This window comes from Sphaerodactylus townsendi, linkage group LG01 (genome assembly GCF_021028975.2).
Source record: "Sphaerodactylus townsendi isolate TG3544 linkage group LG01, MPM_Stown_v2.3, whole genome shotgun sequence".
NCBI lineage: Eukaryota > Metazoa > Chordata > Lepidosauria > Squamata > Sphaerodactylidae > Sphaerodactylus > Sphaerodactylus townsendi.
Window position 1 is genome coordinate 67,175,494 of NC_059425.1, and position 19,076 is coordinate 67,194,569.

General features: G+C 41.8%; 1 protein-coding gene across 6 annotated transcripts in view; it reads right to left on the minus strand.

The window, feature by feature from the left end:
• Positions 1-2,841: 2,841 nt before the first annotated feature.
• The window catches only part of CLIP4 (CAP-Gly domain containing linker protein family member 4), a 79,141-nt gene continuing 62,906 nt past the window's right edge, over positions 2,842-19,076 (minus strand). For 5 of the 6 annotated variants that reach the window (XM_048511892.1, XM_048511817.1, XM_048511728.1 and 2 more), the window contains 7 exons: positions 16,171-16,257; positions 14,308-14,448; positions 11,231-11,365; positions 8,862-8,985; positions 7,283-7,347; positions 6,272-6,344; positions 2,842-5,278 (listed from right to left, as the gene is read on the minus strand). In XM_048511892.1, coding sequence (XP_048367849.1) covers positions 4,957-5,278; positions 6,272-6,344; positions 7,283-7,347; positions 8,862-8,985; positions 11,231-11,365; positions 14,308-14,448; positions 16,171-16,257 — 947 coding nt within the window. In that variant the 3' untranslated portion in view covers positions 2,842-4,956. The remainder of the gene's footprint in view (positions 5,279-6,271; positions 6,345-7,282; positions 7,348-8,861; positions 8,986-11,230; positions 11,366-14,307; positions 14,449-16,170; positions 16,258-19,076) is intronic. The other variant, XM_048511948.1, reaches the window with a different exon arrangement.

The window sequence follows — 19,076 nt, forward strand, 5'->3', positions numbered from 1 at the left end:
GAGACTGAGTTTTGCTGAAGCATCATCCAGGGTCATTTTACAGTGCATGACCAGGCCAGTCTATTGTACGTTAAAAAATCCGTTTTGCAGATATGCTGCTATAGGTAAGGTCATCCTCTAGGTCTTGCCCTAGAGAAAAGGTGGTCAGTTCAGTGTTCTTTCACCAGCCCACATATCTAAAGCCCCCCACCCCCACCCCAACTTCTCCTTCTGTATCAAGGCTTCATCATTAGGAATGTGCGTCACACCTGTACAGAAGCTTATGCAACATCGCTCATAAGTTAAAAGGGCCTAAGCATTTCAGGGATCCTTATCAAGATAAAATATTAATATATGGTCATTAAGTATTTTGTATTGTATTTGTATTGTAATCAAGTGTAGTGAAGCAAAAAGCATGAAGACAAATAAAATGACTGTAAAGGCAGGCATGTGTTGGACTGTATATTATCTCTGCAGTAAGTCACTAAACTAATGACCCTTGGACGTTACAAAAAGAATTGAGAACTGCAGCCAGGAGGGAAATTGCGAACACGGGTTGGGCATCCACTTAACAATAAGTGCAACAATTTTCTTAGCCTGGAAATAATAAATGTTGTTGTTCTAACAAGCCCCATTTTTTTCTTCCAACATCAAACAAAATTCTGGCCAAACAAAAATTACAATCAATCTTGTTACCTGGTAGAGGTTAAAATCTTCTGCATTAATAAGCTACTAACCCCAGATGGGAAAATACAGCCCATCTAACACAATCACTGGTACCTTTCAGGTTTTAGATTTTGCAGAATTTTCCCATGATAAATTGTTTTTTATCATGGAAATATTCCCATACTACATTCAAGTAGGTTGCTGGTCGGAATGCTAGCCTCCAGATGGGCCCTGGCTCTCCCCTGGAATCACAGCTCCTCTCCAAACTCCAAACATCAGTTGCCCTGGACAAAATGGATGCTTTGGAGGGTGGACTATATGGCATTGTACCCGATTACAGTCCCTGTACTCCCCAGGCTCCACTGCCTGTCTCCAGGAGCTCTCCAACCTGGAACTGGTGGCAACCCTATCCCCCCCCCACACACACACACACACACCAGCGGTTGGGGGACTGGGCAACTCTCATTACTGGGAAGAAGAGGCAAATAAAAGTTACCCTTTTGTACATTCACAGCATTTTATACTGTGTTGAGACTTTGTAGTGCCATTTTCTTTCTGATGTGCACCAGATGAGTGTTGCAAACGTTCTTTCTTGTACTGCATTATGCTGTTTATGCAGGCATTTTGGGCATGATAGACCAATCTTCAGTGAGTTGTGAAAGTGCAAAGTAATAAGCAATGAAGCGGCAGATTCTTCAATTAGCCTGACATGGTACAGTAATTTGAAAGCCGATTTGTCTTTTTAGTCAGTCTTGCTGCCCTCCCCTAAAATGCAGCCCCTCACCTTTGAGCCTGAAGAACTAAGTGAAAATAAATGAGTGAAAACAAATTCTGCATCCTAGAAAATTAAACTACAGATATTCAATATTTATTTGTTTGTATTCTACTTTTCTGCCCTACAAATGAACTTACAACAATAAAGTGGCAATATTTATAAATATTCCAAGAATGTAATAAGTGCAATGTATTTCTCTAGAATCACAGAATCATAGAGTTGAAAGGGGCCATACAGGCTATCTAGTCCAAACCTACCCCCCCACCCCCAAATGCAGGATCAGCCTAAAGCAGGGGTCTGCAACCTGCGGCAGGGGCTGATGGGATGAGGGTCCACGCCAGCCTGCCCACGCAGCTACACAGAAAGGGAGGAAAGGGGTAGGGGAACCCGTGCCTCCGTGCGAAGGCACATCAGCAACCAGCATTCTTTCTGCGGACTCTGGTTGCTGCCTGCACGGAGGCATGCGAATGGGAAAACAGGAGGGTGGGTTGCTTTATCCATCTGGACCTGGCCCACCCACCCTAGCGGAAGGAGGGGGAGGGGAGGGGGTGGTATGCAAGGGAGGGAGGGAACATCTGGAGAGCCACAGGGTGCAGATCCCTGGCCTAAAGGATCCCTGACAAGTGTTTGTCCAGCTGCTGCCTGAAGACTGCCAGTGAGGGGGACCTTACCAGTTCCTTAGGCAGTCAATTCCACTGCTAAACTATTCCTACTGTAAAAAAAAAAATTCTTACCGTCCGGTCTGAATTGAAACCCAATTGCTTTCACAAATGCAGTCTTTGGTTTCAAGCAAAATACCAAATCTACCAAGCTGATTTCCCAAAAAAGAACAGCATTTGGAGGGTAGCGGTGTGGTTTTGTCATGCCAGTTTTCATCCCTCAATGTACTGTTGGCAACGCTTCAGGGATCAGAATGGGAATGGAGGAAGACTTCCTAGGGTCAGAGAGAGACTTCACTCTTCTAAGATCTGTCCCTCTTATCATCACTGCTGCCACCACTGTGCCATTCCTTTTACCCCTCCATGGCTATTTTCAGCAAAACTGGAGAAGGAATCATGGCGATTCAGCCCATTTCAGTTATATATACCTGCTTTGTAAAAAATACAGCAAATGCATCGAAGCTGGTTTTGATTTATTTAAAATCTGATTAGAGTGGTGCTGCTCACCCATGGCCAGCATTTGCCATTACCATCAACCAAAAGGGCCACATACCCTTGACCGAAGAACGGTACACTCCTATCTGGAATGGTTGTCCTCTTCCACCGAGTGCACAGCTTCAGGAGGGACGCACATGGAGCGGTGAGGGAGGTAGGGGACACCCGTCTAACCAGCCAGATCAGCCGAAACAACCCTGGCAGTCAATGGGGTGACAGATGTCGCAGCCAGATCGCCCTCACATCCAGTGCACGTGTAGACAGATAAAGGTATTTAAAACACTTGCTTTATTGAAGCTGCAGTTCTCTACCCTAGATATATAATCTGTTAAAATAATAAAAAAAGAACATCCCGTTTGTAGTCCTTCAAGAACATCAACCGTCATCCGAAAGAAATGAGTAGAATTGAAGTCAAACAACTTTCAACAGAAGGTTCATGACAAACGAAATCTAAACACCAAGGAAACAGATGTTGGGCATGGCAGGGTTCAGTGCATCAAAATACATCTGCATCCTTAACTAAACATAAATGATTTTCAAATTACTTGCATTAAAATAAGCTTAGAACTGCAGGTTACAAGTTTTGTGGGTTTTTTTACATTAACCAGAAAGCAATATTGCAGATTTTTCACATTTAAGGGCAGCTCAGGAAAATAGTTCTAGCAATGTTTAAAATATAATACATTTTTCTAAGCAGCTAGAATTCAATCTAAAAATAGAAGACCAATATCATTTAATTTTCAAGCACAATTAGAGTGATTCCTTTTTTCCTCGCTGAAAGTCCTTTTGTTGCTTCTGCAGCTTCAAAATTAATATACAATAGTAGTTAAAATATGCTGAGCAATAAAATGTATGATGTTTTAATATGCATTACAATTAATTTATAAATCAGTTATTTAAGAAAAGCATGTTACAGCACAGTTATCATTATGTCCTCGAATGCTACTTCTTAGAAGACGCCTTATTGAACAAGATCTTTCCTGACTCTGGGCAACAATGTAGCAATTCTACCAAAAACAAAGCATAAAAGAATTAGATGTAATACTGTTCTAAAAATGGGGTTACAGCGATATAGAACGCTTATTGCACTGTACAGAATACAAAAGATTTATTGGTATTGGGTCTGAAAGTACCAAGGTCCAGCTTAATTTTCTACTCTCTACAGGCAAGGGGTGGACTAATGTATAGCTCCCTATGGCCAAAGCCACCAAGTTCTTCTGGATGCATGGATGCCTGTGCCAGGAGAGGGGAGATTGACAATGGCAACCACTGAGGAATTGCTCAGTGTGGTGCTGGGAGGGGGGGGGGAGGGGGAGTGGTCTGTGCTTTTTATTCCAGAAGGCAGCAGTGATTGGACTGCCCTAGGCTGCTTACCCAAGATCAGAATGTCGGCTATGGCTGTCAACATCCCAGCCCTGTGCTAGGAGAACACATGTGAGGGGTATCTGTATATACACACACGTATGTAACCAGCGCTAAAGTGACTCACTGGCCAATCTATTCCCTGGCTGGAAAGGTCTGCTAGAGAATTTTTAATGTGTATAAAGCACTTTAATATTATAGTTTGAAGCCTCAGAAATAATTTTTCTCTACAAAACATCTGAGGAAATCCTCCAGAAGAAATAAAAGTGCATAATACTTGCTTCACCAATATTTTCAGAAGTGCTTCTAGGATGCTGCTATTTGTTTTTACACACATACATATACTGTAAAAAAAGTGCTTTTACCATAAACCTGAAAATATTTGTGCTGTTTTATTAGCTTTTTCCTTTTTTTATTCAGTCTGCCACGTCCGCAGCAGTAAAGCAGCGTATTCTTCTCGAACTCTTTTCAGTTGGTTACTTTGTGCTTTAGGGAAGCTGTCTGAATAATAAACTACACATTTTTCACAGCCTTTTCTCCCTTAAACATAGTGACGTTTCCCCCTCTCTTTATTGCTATTCATTTTTTTTCTAGAGAAGGCAAAGACTATTTTGCAGGCTGACAATCACTACTGTTTTGTTTAACAAGCTCCTGAGCTGCAGAATGTAAAGTGTTACAGCTTCATTAGATCATGAGATGAAAAGATCTTTTATGGAGATGTGACGCAAGTCAGAATGGAACCAGAGAGGAACAGTCTATTATTCCAATAATATGGCATCTCACACCCAAGATGTCTTTTCTACAAAGAGCTCTCAGGCAAAGACCGTTCTGAAAGCAAAAGCTATTACCATTTCATTCCTCAGAGTCATAATGCATCTGTGATCGGGCTACAGCTTTGTATGCATTATAGATGTACAGTTTTAGGGCCTTAGATAGGAGAGAATGCCATGCAGGTGATGGCCAAATTCCCTTGTGCGCTTTATTTCATAGGCTCTTATCTCAAGGCCAGAGTATTATGGTTCAGCAGATGTCATCCACAAGTTTTGCCCCATTAATCCCACGATAAGTTACTCTGCTGGGTCGCACCAAGACACCGTAATTTGGCTTGCAAGTGAAATACCGCTTGTCTCCCACTGAGCCATCGTTCTTGCCCTTGGCGCTCCGTAGTTCCAGACCAAGCCATACTCCTGGGGCAAAGTCGGTAGGACCAATGTAGCGAATTATGCCCATCTCGCTGGAACTGGTTAGGAGGATCTGGGAACCCTCATGCAGCTTCACAGGATCCTCCGCGCTCACGGTTGTGGTGTTGCTCCAACTGCGCCGCAGTGCAGAGTTTTTTGACCTAAGGAGAGGAAAGGAGGCAACAGCCAATTGGCTTGTCTTTCTGGAAAAACAGCAAGAGAATGCAGCACAAACACACACACAGAGGCAATTTGTCTTGTTGCTTAAAAGAGAGATCAAGCAGAGGTCTCCTGTTCTGGTTTCAGTAGCAAAGTATGCATTCATTTACTTCACAAGACCACATAATACTCAAGGCCTCACTGTAACCCATATGTATGTGTATAATGTATATATATATATATCTATATGTAAGAGAGAGTATGTGCGTGCGGGCGGGCGTGCGTGCATGTACACACACGGAACCATCACTGCCTGACTGCAGGCAGATTTAAACCCCACTGCCCAACTGCTTCAGGACAGTCAGATGGATGGAAATCAGAGCTACATGCCTGTAATCATAATGGCTCCCTAATCACTAAAGCACATAATTCTATATGTGCACAGAGTTTACCATCATGCCTCCTATATAGCCTTTTCTTAAAGGAAAGCCCTCATTACAAATAGACAAAATTAGGGAAGAGGGAGGAAGTGTTGCTTTCAGAGGAATCCATTTGGACCAGCTAGGTCTTATGTTGGTGACATGGACAAAAGTTCTCAGAAATGGCTGTGGGCCAGGCATATTTATTCACTATTTTTGTTGGCTATTTACATTTTAGGCACTTTTATTGCATCTTTATATGCTAAAAGACTACTCAAGAGAATACATTACAATAAAAGCAAGCATCACCAACACAATGAATAAAAGCCCAACAGCAACAACAAGTCAAAAATGTATTCAACAATTTGTAAAATCAGCTTCATCTGATTGTCAGGATTATAAGATTAAAGATGAAGCAACTGCCTTTTGCATTGTTTCTTGTAACCATTTAGGACAAAAATCAGAGCTACAGGCTTTTATTAAAATGGCTTCCTAAGACAAATGAGAGAAAGATGATTTAACTCCTCTGAGTGCAGCATCTACAGCTGTATTATGTAAAAAAAGAAAGTCACTCACTTGACAAAGGAATTTCTCCTATTTATCTCCTTTTGGGAAGATGCACAAGTTGTACTGAAACTTCGTCGGAGACCTGAACACAAAAGCAGGCGAACGTTTGGCATTTCTGAAATGTGGCAAACAGCTGCATGTGGCTGCTCTCTCACAATGAAAACGACAGCACAAAAAACCTAAATCCATTGCCTTTCCTTCATTTGTTCCCTCTCCTATCAGCAGAACCACTGATGGCTCTCCCATTTTAAACTTTCCTAATGAAAGAAATGAACGGGCCTACTCAATTCATATTACAGAACAAGGGCTTCAGAAACCCACTGTCACTTGCATAAGTCAAGTTAATGTGCTGCAGCAGTAAACTTGCAGTGATGGTAAGGCCAATGCTCAAACAGTCATTTCTATGAAGCATTTCAGAGAAATAGCTCTTAAACCAAAGATGGGAAACAGCCAGTTCACCAGTATAATTTGCTCAATTCTGAAAAAAATCTTTTTAAAAAATAAGACTCCATACAGGTTACTTTTTAAACACACAGGCCCTAAAATAAAGAAAAGATTCTTCAAACTTAAACAGGGCAAATAAGGTTCAGAAAGGTCTTGCCTTTCCAACTCCTTGTTTCCCTCGCCCACCCTCATCTCCACCCAGTTAAAAACAGATGAACAAATGTACACCTCCAGTTTGGAGCCAGGCCATTCAGGCTGAACGCATGAAGGACAGAACATTGCAACGTCGCCTTTTGATAACAGAAATGATGGGATTGGGTGAGAAATTGTGTAGGAAGACACTTCAAGAACCATCTCTCCCCTCAAGTCAGAAAGGTATGTGGCCTAACAATTCCTAAACCATCCAATGGAAAGTTATCTAACCCCTTTTAAAATTATTCAGCAAAAAAAAATCACAGAATTCCAAACATCTGTATTGTGCCTTTACTGTAAGAACGGAGCACCTATGAAATTACAGTTGCTGAAAGGCTGGACTATTAATATGAAATGACATCATCAGACATGTCAAGATCTTACCAGGGAAAGAATTATTCATTTTGCTTGATGAAGGCCCTGTCAGAGAATCCAGTGATCCTGTTAACCTGCAATTGAAATTATGTATCAAACACATCTCTTACAAGGAAAAGTCAGTTCACTTCTTCATCTGATATAACCAAGATGTTAGAAATTGGTTACAGAAACCCACTGTATTCCATCAAAAGATTCCACCGAAACCTGATTCAATTAGATGAACTTTAAAATATGCATGATAGTAAATGAAGAGCTGGAGTATCTCAAGTACCCTTGGGACATGCCAGGTCAACAATGGGCATTTCCCCACTTGCCACAACCCCCCCTATGCTCTGCGCGGGGTCATCAAAAGGCGCCGTTTGGAAGAGCACCAGGAATGACATGCGCTGAGGGGGCGCGACAGCGGCAGCATCGGGGCGGCTGCGTTGTCGCCGCCTCTGTAGTGGGAAGTGCCGGGGGACCCCGCGCTACTTGCCTACAGTAGCACGCAGCTACTGGTAAGTGGGAAAACGCCCAATATGAAATAGATGCTGAAGATTATAAAGCTAGTGTGTTGGTCTTCCAACTTCCATCCCCTCCAACAGAACAAAATAAATAGGGAATCTGCATGGTGCCCGAGAATTTGAGGCTCTGCAGGAGTGCTCAAGATCATCTCTCATAGTTCTCTGTTTATGCTACTTAGTTATTTCATTTATTGAGACTAAAGATTAAACTATGAGCATAATGGTTTGATCTTGAATGATGTGAGTGGGAGGCAGGCAAGTCAGTTGAGGGCTTCCAAACAGGGCTAATCAAACAGACAGCTCCACAGTGGGAAGATTAACTTCAGGGAAATCTGGCTCTCCTCCCTGCATGTCCAGCTATGATCTAATGTAGCCCTTTGCTTTATTGGCATTCTGCACCATTTTCCATCTCTTCCACTGATTTAGAATGTATCTGCCAAGATCATATTTCACTCTTCCAGCTAACAGCACAGTAGCTCCCTAAGCCTCTTCTATTTTAAACAGACTTTTTCGCTCAGATCTCCATAACAGTCACCTCCACCTTCTTCTTCTTTGTATGCCTTCCTGCTTGCCTTGGGTGGCCTCTTTTCATCTGCCCTCAACCTCCTTTGTTCTGTTTATTGCACTCCTGTGTCTTCTATTCACCTGCACAGCTTTCCTTGTCTGTGAAGCCACTGATTTCTCTCCCTTTAACTCTCTCAAACTCCCACTTTTTGAAAACACTCCCAGGCATTTCTGCTCACGCACACTGTGCTATCTACCACCAGTGACCACAACACTACAGCTGTACAGAGGTTGCCTGAAACAGCCTCTGCATGTCAGCTGCTCCACCCAGCACATCTTTGTGGAGGGTTCTGCCTTCTGCAGCAATTTTATAATTGTGTCCCCCACCCTATGTCAGAATTCCAAAGGCGCATGCAATCCCAAATTTTGGGAATCCCCAATCTAAACCTTGGTAGTTGCGTTATGTAGTAGCACACTTGGAGCTTCCCTCCGATAAGAAGCAGATACTGAATGAAAGTAGTCCGGGGGTGTGCAGGGCAGCCCGTTTTGGTCATGCTGTCATAAAACACCCCACTCACTTCTGCACTCTGGATGGTGGTGCGAAGACCCCATATCTGGGGAGGCAGCTGAAGTACTGCACACCTGCAACTGAACCATCATTCTTGCCATGAGGCTTGTCCAGTTCTATTCCACACCAAAAACCTAGAACAATCAAAGTTAGACACTTTAAGAGGCAGGCAAAAAGCTCTTCAAAAGACAGCACCACTATTATTTGCAGCTATTTATTTGAACACCAGAGAACATTTCAATTTGTGCTTGGAAGTTTAAATGCATCATTAGCAGAACAAATGGAATCGAGGAAAAATAAATGCCTCAACCAGGCTGAGCCATTAAGATGTACAAGCGTTCTCCTAAATTGCTCCCATTTATAAAAACAGTGGTTAGTCCCATTCCTGTGTTTAGTTAAAACAGTGAAAAAGGGAAGAGGTTCTAGAATTCTGCCAGTCAATGAAGATTAATTCTGATCACTGCCAGCATTCGAGGACACTAAAGATTGCCTGTTTCAAGTCGTCGCAAGTGGTCACTTTCAACTGAATGATCGACTTTCATTCAATTGCCCTTTGAAATACAAGGGGCTTTCAGTGTATAAGTTAGATAAAGCACCACCAGACAAGTCACCCCTGCCCCCAGCCAGCGAGGCAGACATCAGACAGCAACAAATCTGAAGAGTACAATTTGTGACACACTTGCTAATTCTGAAGAAAGGAGACAAATTCCATAACAACCTGTTACCACTTCTAAAGCTCTCCAATTCCATATGGCTCAAACTTAAAATTCCAGGCATTTGGAGCTCAAGGTGCACTTTTAAGGGCAATGCTAATTACAAGCAGCCAGAGCAGTGAAAGCAGCCAGAACTCTATCATGGTTCAAAGGCTCAGCCAGGGAGCAACTCCTTTCTTCTTGTCTTCAAAAGCAGCAGGGACAGAGTTTCTGCCAGTGTATCAGCAACAACGCTTATGCAGTAGAATATGCTATTTCTTGATCTATTTCAAAGTTGTCATCTAAAGTGAGATGCTACTGTGGAAACGTTTTTGGCAAAGGAGCAAATTTCCCCTTAGGTCAAAAAACACATTAAAGAGGGGTTTGGTTTTTTTCAAGGATGGATTTTCTCCCTTGACTTTTAGAGCAGTACTTTGCTTGCAGGGGAAGTACCATCAAGCTCTCCAAAAGAACCCCAGCACTCATCCTCAATTATCTTAACAGCCACAGGAAGAAGTCCCAGTGACAAATACAAGTCCCAGAAGCATCATAACCCTGCATTTCCTTCCTATTACAGGTTGGACCTGTGAACAGCAAAGATACCCCTGAATCACAGAACAAGGGCAAAGAGACAAACAAGAGGCTGAATGGAGGCAAACCTGCAGCAGATTCCAGATTCCCTGGACACACACTATGCTCTGTTGTTACAGCTGCAAACAAATGCCCAAAATAGGAAGCACAATTCATTCATGCTTCTTATCCCCTGAGATTTATTTCTTCTTGTGGCCTGTGTATGAGGCCACTTACACTAAAGAGGGGTTGAAATAAAGGTGAACTGGAAGAGGTCAAGCATTTACCATGTATGTTTTTCAAAATGAAGATGTTTTCTCAATCCAGCACTGCCAGTTCTAAGAGAAAACATGCTTAACATGCATAAATCTCCAAGCTGAAACCCAGTCATCTCCAATTTATTTGTAAAGTTTATTTCATTTGTGCCCAACTTTTTTCCCAAATGGGGACCCAAAGAAGCTTATGCCATTCTCCTTTCCTCCATTTTAAAATGCTGCTGTAGTAATCCTAGGAAAGACCCTCTACTGAAACTCCAGACACTTTGTTACCAATAAGATAGGATGAGCTGCTATACAGACCTGTGGTCTGCAGTTTCATGTGTTCATAGTCAATGGATATGGCCATGTCACACACAGCCCTCCCCCATTATTTTCTGGACTCTCCAACCTCTTGTTAGCGTACTAGCAATAGACACACACACAAATTATTTCCTGTTAATGCTAGCTAATATTTGGGGCCCCTGAACGTGAGTCAGGTGGAATATGAGTTAGAAGCAACAACAAACTCCTTAGTGCTTGAAACAGACAACTGTAAAAAAATTTTTGAAAATTTAATGTCAAAATGGAATAAATTATCAGGCCAGAATTTGAACAATTTCTGCTGAATCAGTGAGTTTATCATTTGAAAGGGAATTCATACCACACTGTCGGCTGCATTAGGCAAAATATTTTACCAATCACAAACATTGCTCTGTTCCTGCAGCCAGTATGGCCAATAGTATATTCCTTAATCAGTTTTTCCTCTCTGCCAGAACCACCTTGTCCTAAATTGAAATACAATCTCTAGATTCTGGATATCACAATATTGCTGGAAGGAGGGTGCCTAGCAACACAGTCACCTGGTGCGAACTTTGTTGTCCCGTAGAATTTAACTATTCCAGTCCTTTGCCCTACTACCAGCACTCTGTCTCCGATCTGAATTTCTCCCTTGTCAAAAGGATTCCTTCTTGTGGATGGAAAAGTACTATTTCCTCCTGTTCAAAGAAATAATACAGAGAAAGATAGAGAATTGGAAAAAAATGCCCAATGTGGGAGACACAATTGCTAATTATTCTTATAAGGCTATGACAGTAAATGGTACCTTAAAAGAATGGAACACAATTTTTTGGATGGCTAATCAAATATGTATGTGTGCTCTTTTGAAAGCTGACAAAGTGAATATGCACCAACTATCTGAAATTAAGGTCTGTCAATTAGAAGTATTTATATCCAAGCAGTTTTAGCTTCAGAAAACCAGCACCTAAATTGCAGCAGTCCATTACATACAAGACATAGTACTCAAAACAAAAAGGCTTATATGACTTGCACTTCATTTGTGATGAATGACTATTTTCTTATTTTGTCCTTCATTCAGGAATCCATGTAAAAGCCTTCTGTCACTTGGAAATAGGCTAAACCCAAATTATGTTGCCACAACACAAAGATGAAGGGATTTAGAAAGTCATCTGGAATAATGATGGGTGGACACTGATACAGTTAAGTTGTATGAGTGGGAACCCACCATTATTCCAGATGGCTTTCTAAATTGCTTCACACTGCGAACAATAAAAGTCCATCAGATTTTCATCTTATTTAATCTCAGTTTTAGACTCCCAAAGGCCATCTCCATGTGCACATCTAAAATTATTCAGGAAAAAAATATTCCAGTTGCCATGAAGACTACACTGTATGCCACTCTTGTTGCCTCAGCCCCTTTTGAGCCATGGAGAGCCAACTCATTGGGCTCTGGGATAAGTGTGGAGGACCAGCCATCTGGGTCAGTGGCCTGGAATGAGGAAGAATAAGGGGATGAAATTGGCCTCTTTCTTCAGACAAGGACCTGTGCAGCAGGATGAAGTGATTGCACTGCCTTATTCTTCCTCACTCCAGCCCCCTGTCCCAACCTGCATGGCAGCTTCTCTGTATGGGTCCCAATGATTCTAGGAGCCATGTTTCCAGGGGCTGAAAGGGACTGTAGGAACAAATAGGAATGAAAGCAAAAACTCCATGTTTCATGCAAACAGCAATACAATATACTTCTGTGGTGACTGAGAGGATAAGGCAAGGTTATTGGTGATATTTCAGGCGCCAGACCAATGCTGCATACAAACCAACCTCTGCTGCAAATCAGAAAAAAATGATTTCCCCTGAGCTCAGTCCTGCAGAGAGTCTAACCAAAATAGTGTGTTCCCACAGCACCCCTACTCCTGTAAGGGTTGCCATTTGCCAGCCTTCACAGGGCCTTTCCTGCCACTGCTCAGCAGGGCAGCAGGAGAAAATGTGGGAGGGATGTCAGCATCCCAACATCACTTTCAGGGTGCCTGGAAGCACGTTGCCAGCAACAATCAAGCAATTAAGTAAAGCTCAATGCTTAGACCACAAAGTTTGGGTACCACCAACACATCATTGACAGTAAAGCCCTATTTCAGAAGCCAATTATTTTGCTATTTGCTAGTCCTTGTGATTGCAACCCTAAAACCCACATTTTTGCCTACTCTGATTGCAAGCATATGAGAACAGATTTTTCAGTGACAAACACACAGATCACCTCTGATCCTCTTCCCCTCAGCCCATTACTCATGGAATACTTACCTCAGGCCTTTTAGATGTGAGGTGGGGCTGAAGTGTGGTCTCCTCGCATCTCTCTGTTTCCATGCAAGGAGGCAGCCCAGTCTTCCCTGCAGCTAATCTCAACAGGTCTGTTTCCTGGTTCTCTTAACTCTGCCCCGCTTAAAGGCACAGATCTGATAACACTCAGTTGTCCCAATACTATAGAGCTGACATTCTCCCTCCTACCTTCCCTTCCACAGACACACACACTCACACACACTTTTTCTCAACTCCAGCCTCTCTCTCACTATTGCTGTGGGAGAGAGGCTTGTTTTTTTTTTTTTAAAAAAGGCTTGTCTAAAAAAAGTTTTTAAAAGCCCTACCAATGATCAGGGAGGGCAGAAGCAGACTGGGGGAAGTAGGCTAGAGCCAGAAACAAACTCTGCTTTTGCCATTCCTTGCAAAAGTCCACTTTGTTATATAGGTCTATTGATATGAGTGTTTAAAGAAGGAAGGAACTGAAGGGGGGGGGGGGCAAGGTGAAAGGCATGGACAGCAGTGCAAAGACTGGAAAGGGTGAAGCTAGGCAGGCTGGCCAGGGGCAGAGGGAAGAGATCTGGGGCAAAGCTGTGCTCACTGGAAAATCGTGATGTTCAGGCAGTGAAGCACATTAACTTCGTGCTAGAAGTGGTCTCACTTGAAGCAGGGAGACTACAAAGTGAAAGCGGGGCTGGAGGAGAAACATCCATGCAAGAAATCCTGCTGTGAGGGACATTCGTTCTGTCGCACAGAAGATGCCTTATGTGTAATCAGCCACCATGTACTAAATGAATAAGAAAAGGCAAAGCTGTCCCATGGATAGATTAAAAATACAGACACTCAAGTGGAGTAGTGCTCCGAGTGATACATTTACAACAACCAAGGGCTCAAATTTCCCATTATTTTCTCTTTCCCTTCCCTTACATCCTCCCCCTTTCCTGGTTCCTTTCTGCTTTCTCACCCAGCAGTCAACATTCTTTCATTTGCTCCATCTTCAGCTTTTACTCCTTCATTCCCCTGGCAGCCTCTGACTGGAACTGTGCAGTGCTGGTCACTGGGTCCAATTACACAGTGGGGAAACTGCAAGGGCTTCGGGGGTGGAGACCTCACTTTCTGCGGGGTAGCCAGAGAAAGTCATTTCTGGTCAGGGCATCAGGACCAGGTGAGTTAAACCCTTTGATTCCAGCACAGCAGCCCCAATATGGGGTCAGGACATGACAGGTTTTTGCAGAAGCCAAAATACAAATAAGGGAATTCTCAATCTTGTATGGTTTGGTCCTAAAAAGGCCTTTCCCCCTTTCATCCCCTGTTCCATCAGTACTTTTTAAACAATTAAAAGAACACATACTAGTGCTGGTTTTAGATGCAACAGAACGGGATTTAAAGTCTTCTTTTCTACTATTACTTGTAGAATTCCATTTCTTGGGACCATTCTGCTTGTCATCCAAAGAGGTAGTAGAAGATGAAGAACTGCTGGATCCAAAGGAAGCTGTTGACAACATATAAGCCTGAGTTGTTCAGAGGCAAGACACACGTGAGGAAGGAAAGTTACTTGCAAAACAGAATGTGTCATTATCTTTAAAGAGTGTTCATTCACCCAAACGAAAGGAGAGGCAGCCACCTGGGCAGAGCTAACTCCCCGTGATGGACTCCACGTAGTCTTTCAAGCTGAGTTTAATACTGTTTAATACTCATAAGCAATGGAGTATAATTGTAAAAATAATGCATTTTTGAGCAATAAAATACATCAGCCCTTTGCTTTGGATAGTTAGTCTATTAAATCTTTATGAGAAACAAGGGGAAGTGACATTTTGTGGGTGAATTACGAACTGCATGGATTAGTGCCTACTGCATGCTATTACAGACCATATTAATATTAAAATCTTGTCTATAAAATAAGATTGGGAAGTAAATCACTTTCATTTCAATTTGTAAAATCTTGATGTTCAAACTGCCTGGTAAGATTTATCTCTAGCTTTCTATCCTCTGTATCGTTTCTTCTTCTTGCCTGTTCTATCCATTATCAAATAGTGTAGTTGCTTCCACACCTGGTGTTTGATCCAGCTTCACTGTGAGTAGAGAGCAAATTTTCTTCTCCATTTCCATACAGCTTCATAGTGCTTTCATACATTTTAATGGCATGCCCTCAACATTTCTGCCATCTTTCCTAAACGTACTTTACTACAGCATTTTGAAGATGTATTGCCAAAGGCTTTCATGCCTAGCATCAACTGGCTATTGTGGGTTTTCCAGACTGAGTGGCTATGGTCTGCTAGTTTCAGCTCCTAACTTTTTACCCGTATCTATGGTTGGCATCTTCAGAGGCGTGGCACAGTAAGATGTGTTACTCTCAACACTGGGCCATGGAAAGAAAGACATGTTACCAAACATGCTTCTGAAAATGACAGGCATAGGTTTGGGCAAAATATTAGGAGCTAAAGCTACCTGACCACAGCCACACAGCCCAGAAAACCCACAACAGCAAGTTTAAAAGCAATTGCACATGTTAAAATTTCATCATATACCAGTAGCACACAAACAGTGAAGTGACTTAAAATGTATTTCACACAAGTTTTTAACTTTTCCCTGTCTGCATATATTTATTTGTACACCGCCCTGAGCCCTCCAGGGGAGGGCGGTATAAAAATCTAATAAGTAAGTAAGTAAGTAAGTAAGTAAGTAAGTAAGTAAGTAAGTAAGTAAGTAAGTAAGTAAGTAAAGTACATGCCACCAAGAGCTTTACAGTAAGTAAAGTACATGCCACAAAGAGCTTTACAGTACATGTTCACTAAGAAGTAGATTCCACTTTACTCAGTGGGGTTTACTTCCAGCTAGTATGTACAGAATTTCATGCTTAGCTTTTGAACGAACAGCATCTCAAGCAATGCAAAAACCAACAACCTTGTCAACATTTAAGCCTTACTGCTGAGTAAACAGTCACAATCACTTGTTTCATTGTCTTCGTACAGTCAGAGATAGTCAAGGAGCACCTCAGTTTGAGTGCCTTGGAAATTAGGGGGTTAGTGTCTCACTTTAACATTAGGTAAATGTCAGTAGCTAATTAACCCAACAGGACTTCATGAAGTCAGGTCATAGATCCAGACTATTTTCTGGCAGGCTAATTCTATACCTGTTTTGAAAGCGAGTATTTGTGGCATGTGTTTTGCTCATGCCAAATACAAAAGCTCATAACATCTCAACAGAACATTACCTTCTTTCCCAGTTGGACTTTTCATTCCTTCTTCACTGTCCAAAAATGTGGATTCTGTGGCAGTCTCCTTTTTCACTGTAGATAAACCTGTCACCCAAGCCAAATTAATTGAGTCACTTCAGTTCAGTAATAAATGTTTCATCCAGGAAAAAAATGCCATGGGAATAATAGAATTTTTAGTGACTATTTAAGATTGCATCTGGAAAAGAAAGATTACATGGAAGTATAGCTTCCTTCAAATATCCTAGTCTTAGACTATTTAGGGCTTTGAAAGGTTAAAGTGGGTACTCTGAATTATGCCCAGAAGCCAGTCCACATCAGCAATAATGTAATATGGAAAGCACCTCCAAAACCGTGGCTGCCGCATTTTAAACGAATGGAAGTTTCCTAGAAGTCAATGCTGGGTCTAGGCAGATCCTTAAACTGTGGACATGTTCCTTTAGAGGAGTGCTATCCCATCTAGATCCTGTGTAATCTACCTTAAACCTTAGTGAGAAAGATGGACTTTAATAAAATAAAAAAATTAAAAATAGCCAATGTTCAATGCAGTTCACATGTCTTCCACCATCACTCTAGTCATTGTCCCTGCCTTTTCATGCCTCCATCTCCATGGAGGACCAAGCTGTTCAATATCTATTCAGTGGGAGAGGGGCATTTGGGATGCATTTATCTTATCTGCCAATGTGATCTGATCTGCCAATCTGAACTTCAGATTCCAGAGTTCTACCCAGCCGCCAACAGAACTGCCCAGCATGTGATCTGGAAAACCCCAAAGGGATATTGGTAATTAATCTACACAATATCATTTCCTTGCCCTATTATAAATATGAGTAAAGGATGGAGAAGGAAGAATGATATTTCAAGATTTTAAAGTCAGAATACTACAGAAGTCTAGCTCAATGCTAAGGCAGATGACTTGAATGTATAGAGGTAACTGATAGCTGCAGAAAACAAACTTATTCAGAGGAGTCAGGGATCACAGGTTGAAAGATCTTTAATGGAAACCATGAATACCTGGTTTCAATAGCCACAGGCTTATGCACAACAGACTTAATTATTCAGAGCTAACAGTAGCTTCTTGTATCTTATTCCTTTTAAACAAAGGTAACCAATGAAATATAGTATTTCTTATGCATTTGCAATAAAACAAAGAACGAAGATTTGAAAAATGCAATGGCTTTCATGTGGTGAAGGTGAATACCACTATCTGTAAAGCTCACCTATACTAGCTCCTCAAAACTCTGAAGCAGCAAAACAAGAACTGTAGATGGAATTGGCAAAGAACTGATACAATTTTCAAATAATTAATGGGTCACGACGACAATTAATATTGAAAAGATTTGCCATGGGCAACACAACTATTAAGTCAATTCCATTATAGTACAAGAAATCATTTAATAGGGTGCTGAGGAATCAGGACTCTTCTGCTTAGAGGAAGGAATTTCTAAAATCGGGGCAACTCCATTCTAGCTTCGAGCCTCTGAAGAATCATCTGTACTATTCAGGTTCCTCCTTACCAAATTATAACTGATATTAGAGGGAAGCCAACTGGCATTTTTTCCCTAGCCATGAGGTCACTGGGTCATGACAGCCCTAGAGGGTATTGTTGTCCCAGACCCCACAACTACATTTGCCCCAAGATACTGATCTGACCAACATCTGTTTCACCTTTGAACTGATGCTTCAGAACTTGCTCCTCCTGACTTAATTGCTTGACCTGCACCGTGGTCACCAGTTTTGACCACCATATCCAGTGCACATCACCAATTCCCCCTCTGACCTAAAGAGTAAAACAGGCACCAAACCCCCCTAAATCAAAGCCTGATTTACGAGGCTAAAAATGGCCCCAAAAGGTGGCAAGTCAACTTTACAATCTGGAAGAGAGGGTGCTACATCTGTGGACAAAGTCAGAGAACCAGCACCTTAAGTTGACACCTTCAGGCCTGTTCCTGCTTTGAATATAGACTCATCTGAAGATCTATCACCTGAGGACTCTCTGCAAAAACCATCCCACTGCAAACCCTTTCAAGAACGGATCAAAAGCAGCAATTGTTAAAAAGTTAGAATCAACTACTTTTCTAAGAATGAGCTAAGCCAGACCAATACCACCAAACCTAATCAGATACACTTGGAAGAATAGTAATGGCGATGTGTAATGTTCCATGGACTTGCTATTCCACATTAATAATAGACAACCTGTCACAATTAGCAGAGGACAGGAGCCTGCAATTGATCTGGCCGGCAGCCATCAGAAAGGGCACAATGAAATTCCTCATCAACTCAACCCCACCTAATGGCTTAGAACAGTTGTTGGGCTATTTTTTCCATACTCAGTCATGAATGTAATCTATTATTAGATGCTTGTCTGAGCAGGCGCAAAGACACTAACAAGTCCATCCAGGTCAGTTTACCATGATTTTATTTTCAGGAAAATTATGATACAACGATTAATAATTTTAAAAATCTGTAAAAATATTCTACAGCAACTAATTCCATAAAACAGAAAAAAATATCAAAAGCAGCTTTTTTTCTTTAAAAAAAGGAAAAGTCTTTTTAAATATTCAATGTATTAGCTCGGGAATATATTATTTAAGCTAACCTTCAATCTTATAATGAGGCACACTAATACTATGATGGGGGGGGGGGAAATGAAGTTTCCCCATTAAACAGAACAAAGACACAGGGCTGGACTTGCTTATTTCCCTGTCAGACAGGATGCCCACAGAGGGACGGCTCAGCTGTACCATGAATGCCATGTGTGGCCTCAAGTGCTCCCTGCCTTCCTCTCCCCAACTTGGCACTCTAAAGCTGTGAAGGCAAAGATGCCTGGGACTTTTGATTTTAACAGACTGGCTTGCTATATCAGATTCTCTGCTGGATGCATTAAGTTGATATAAAAAGTTATG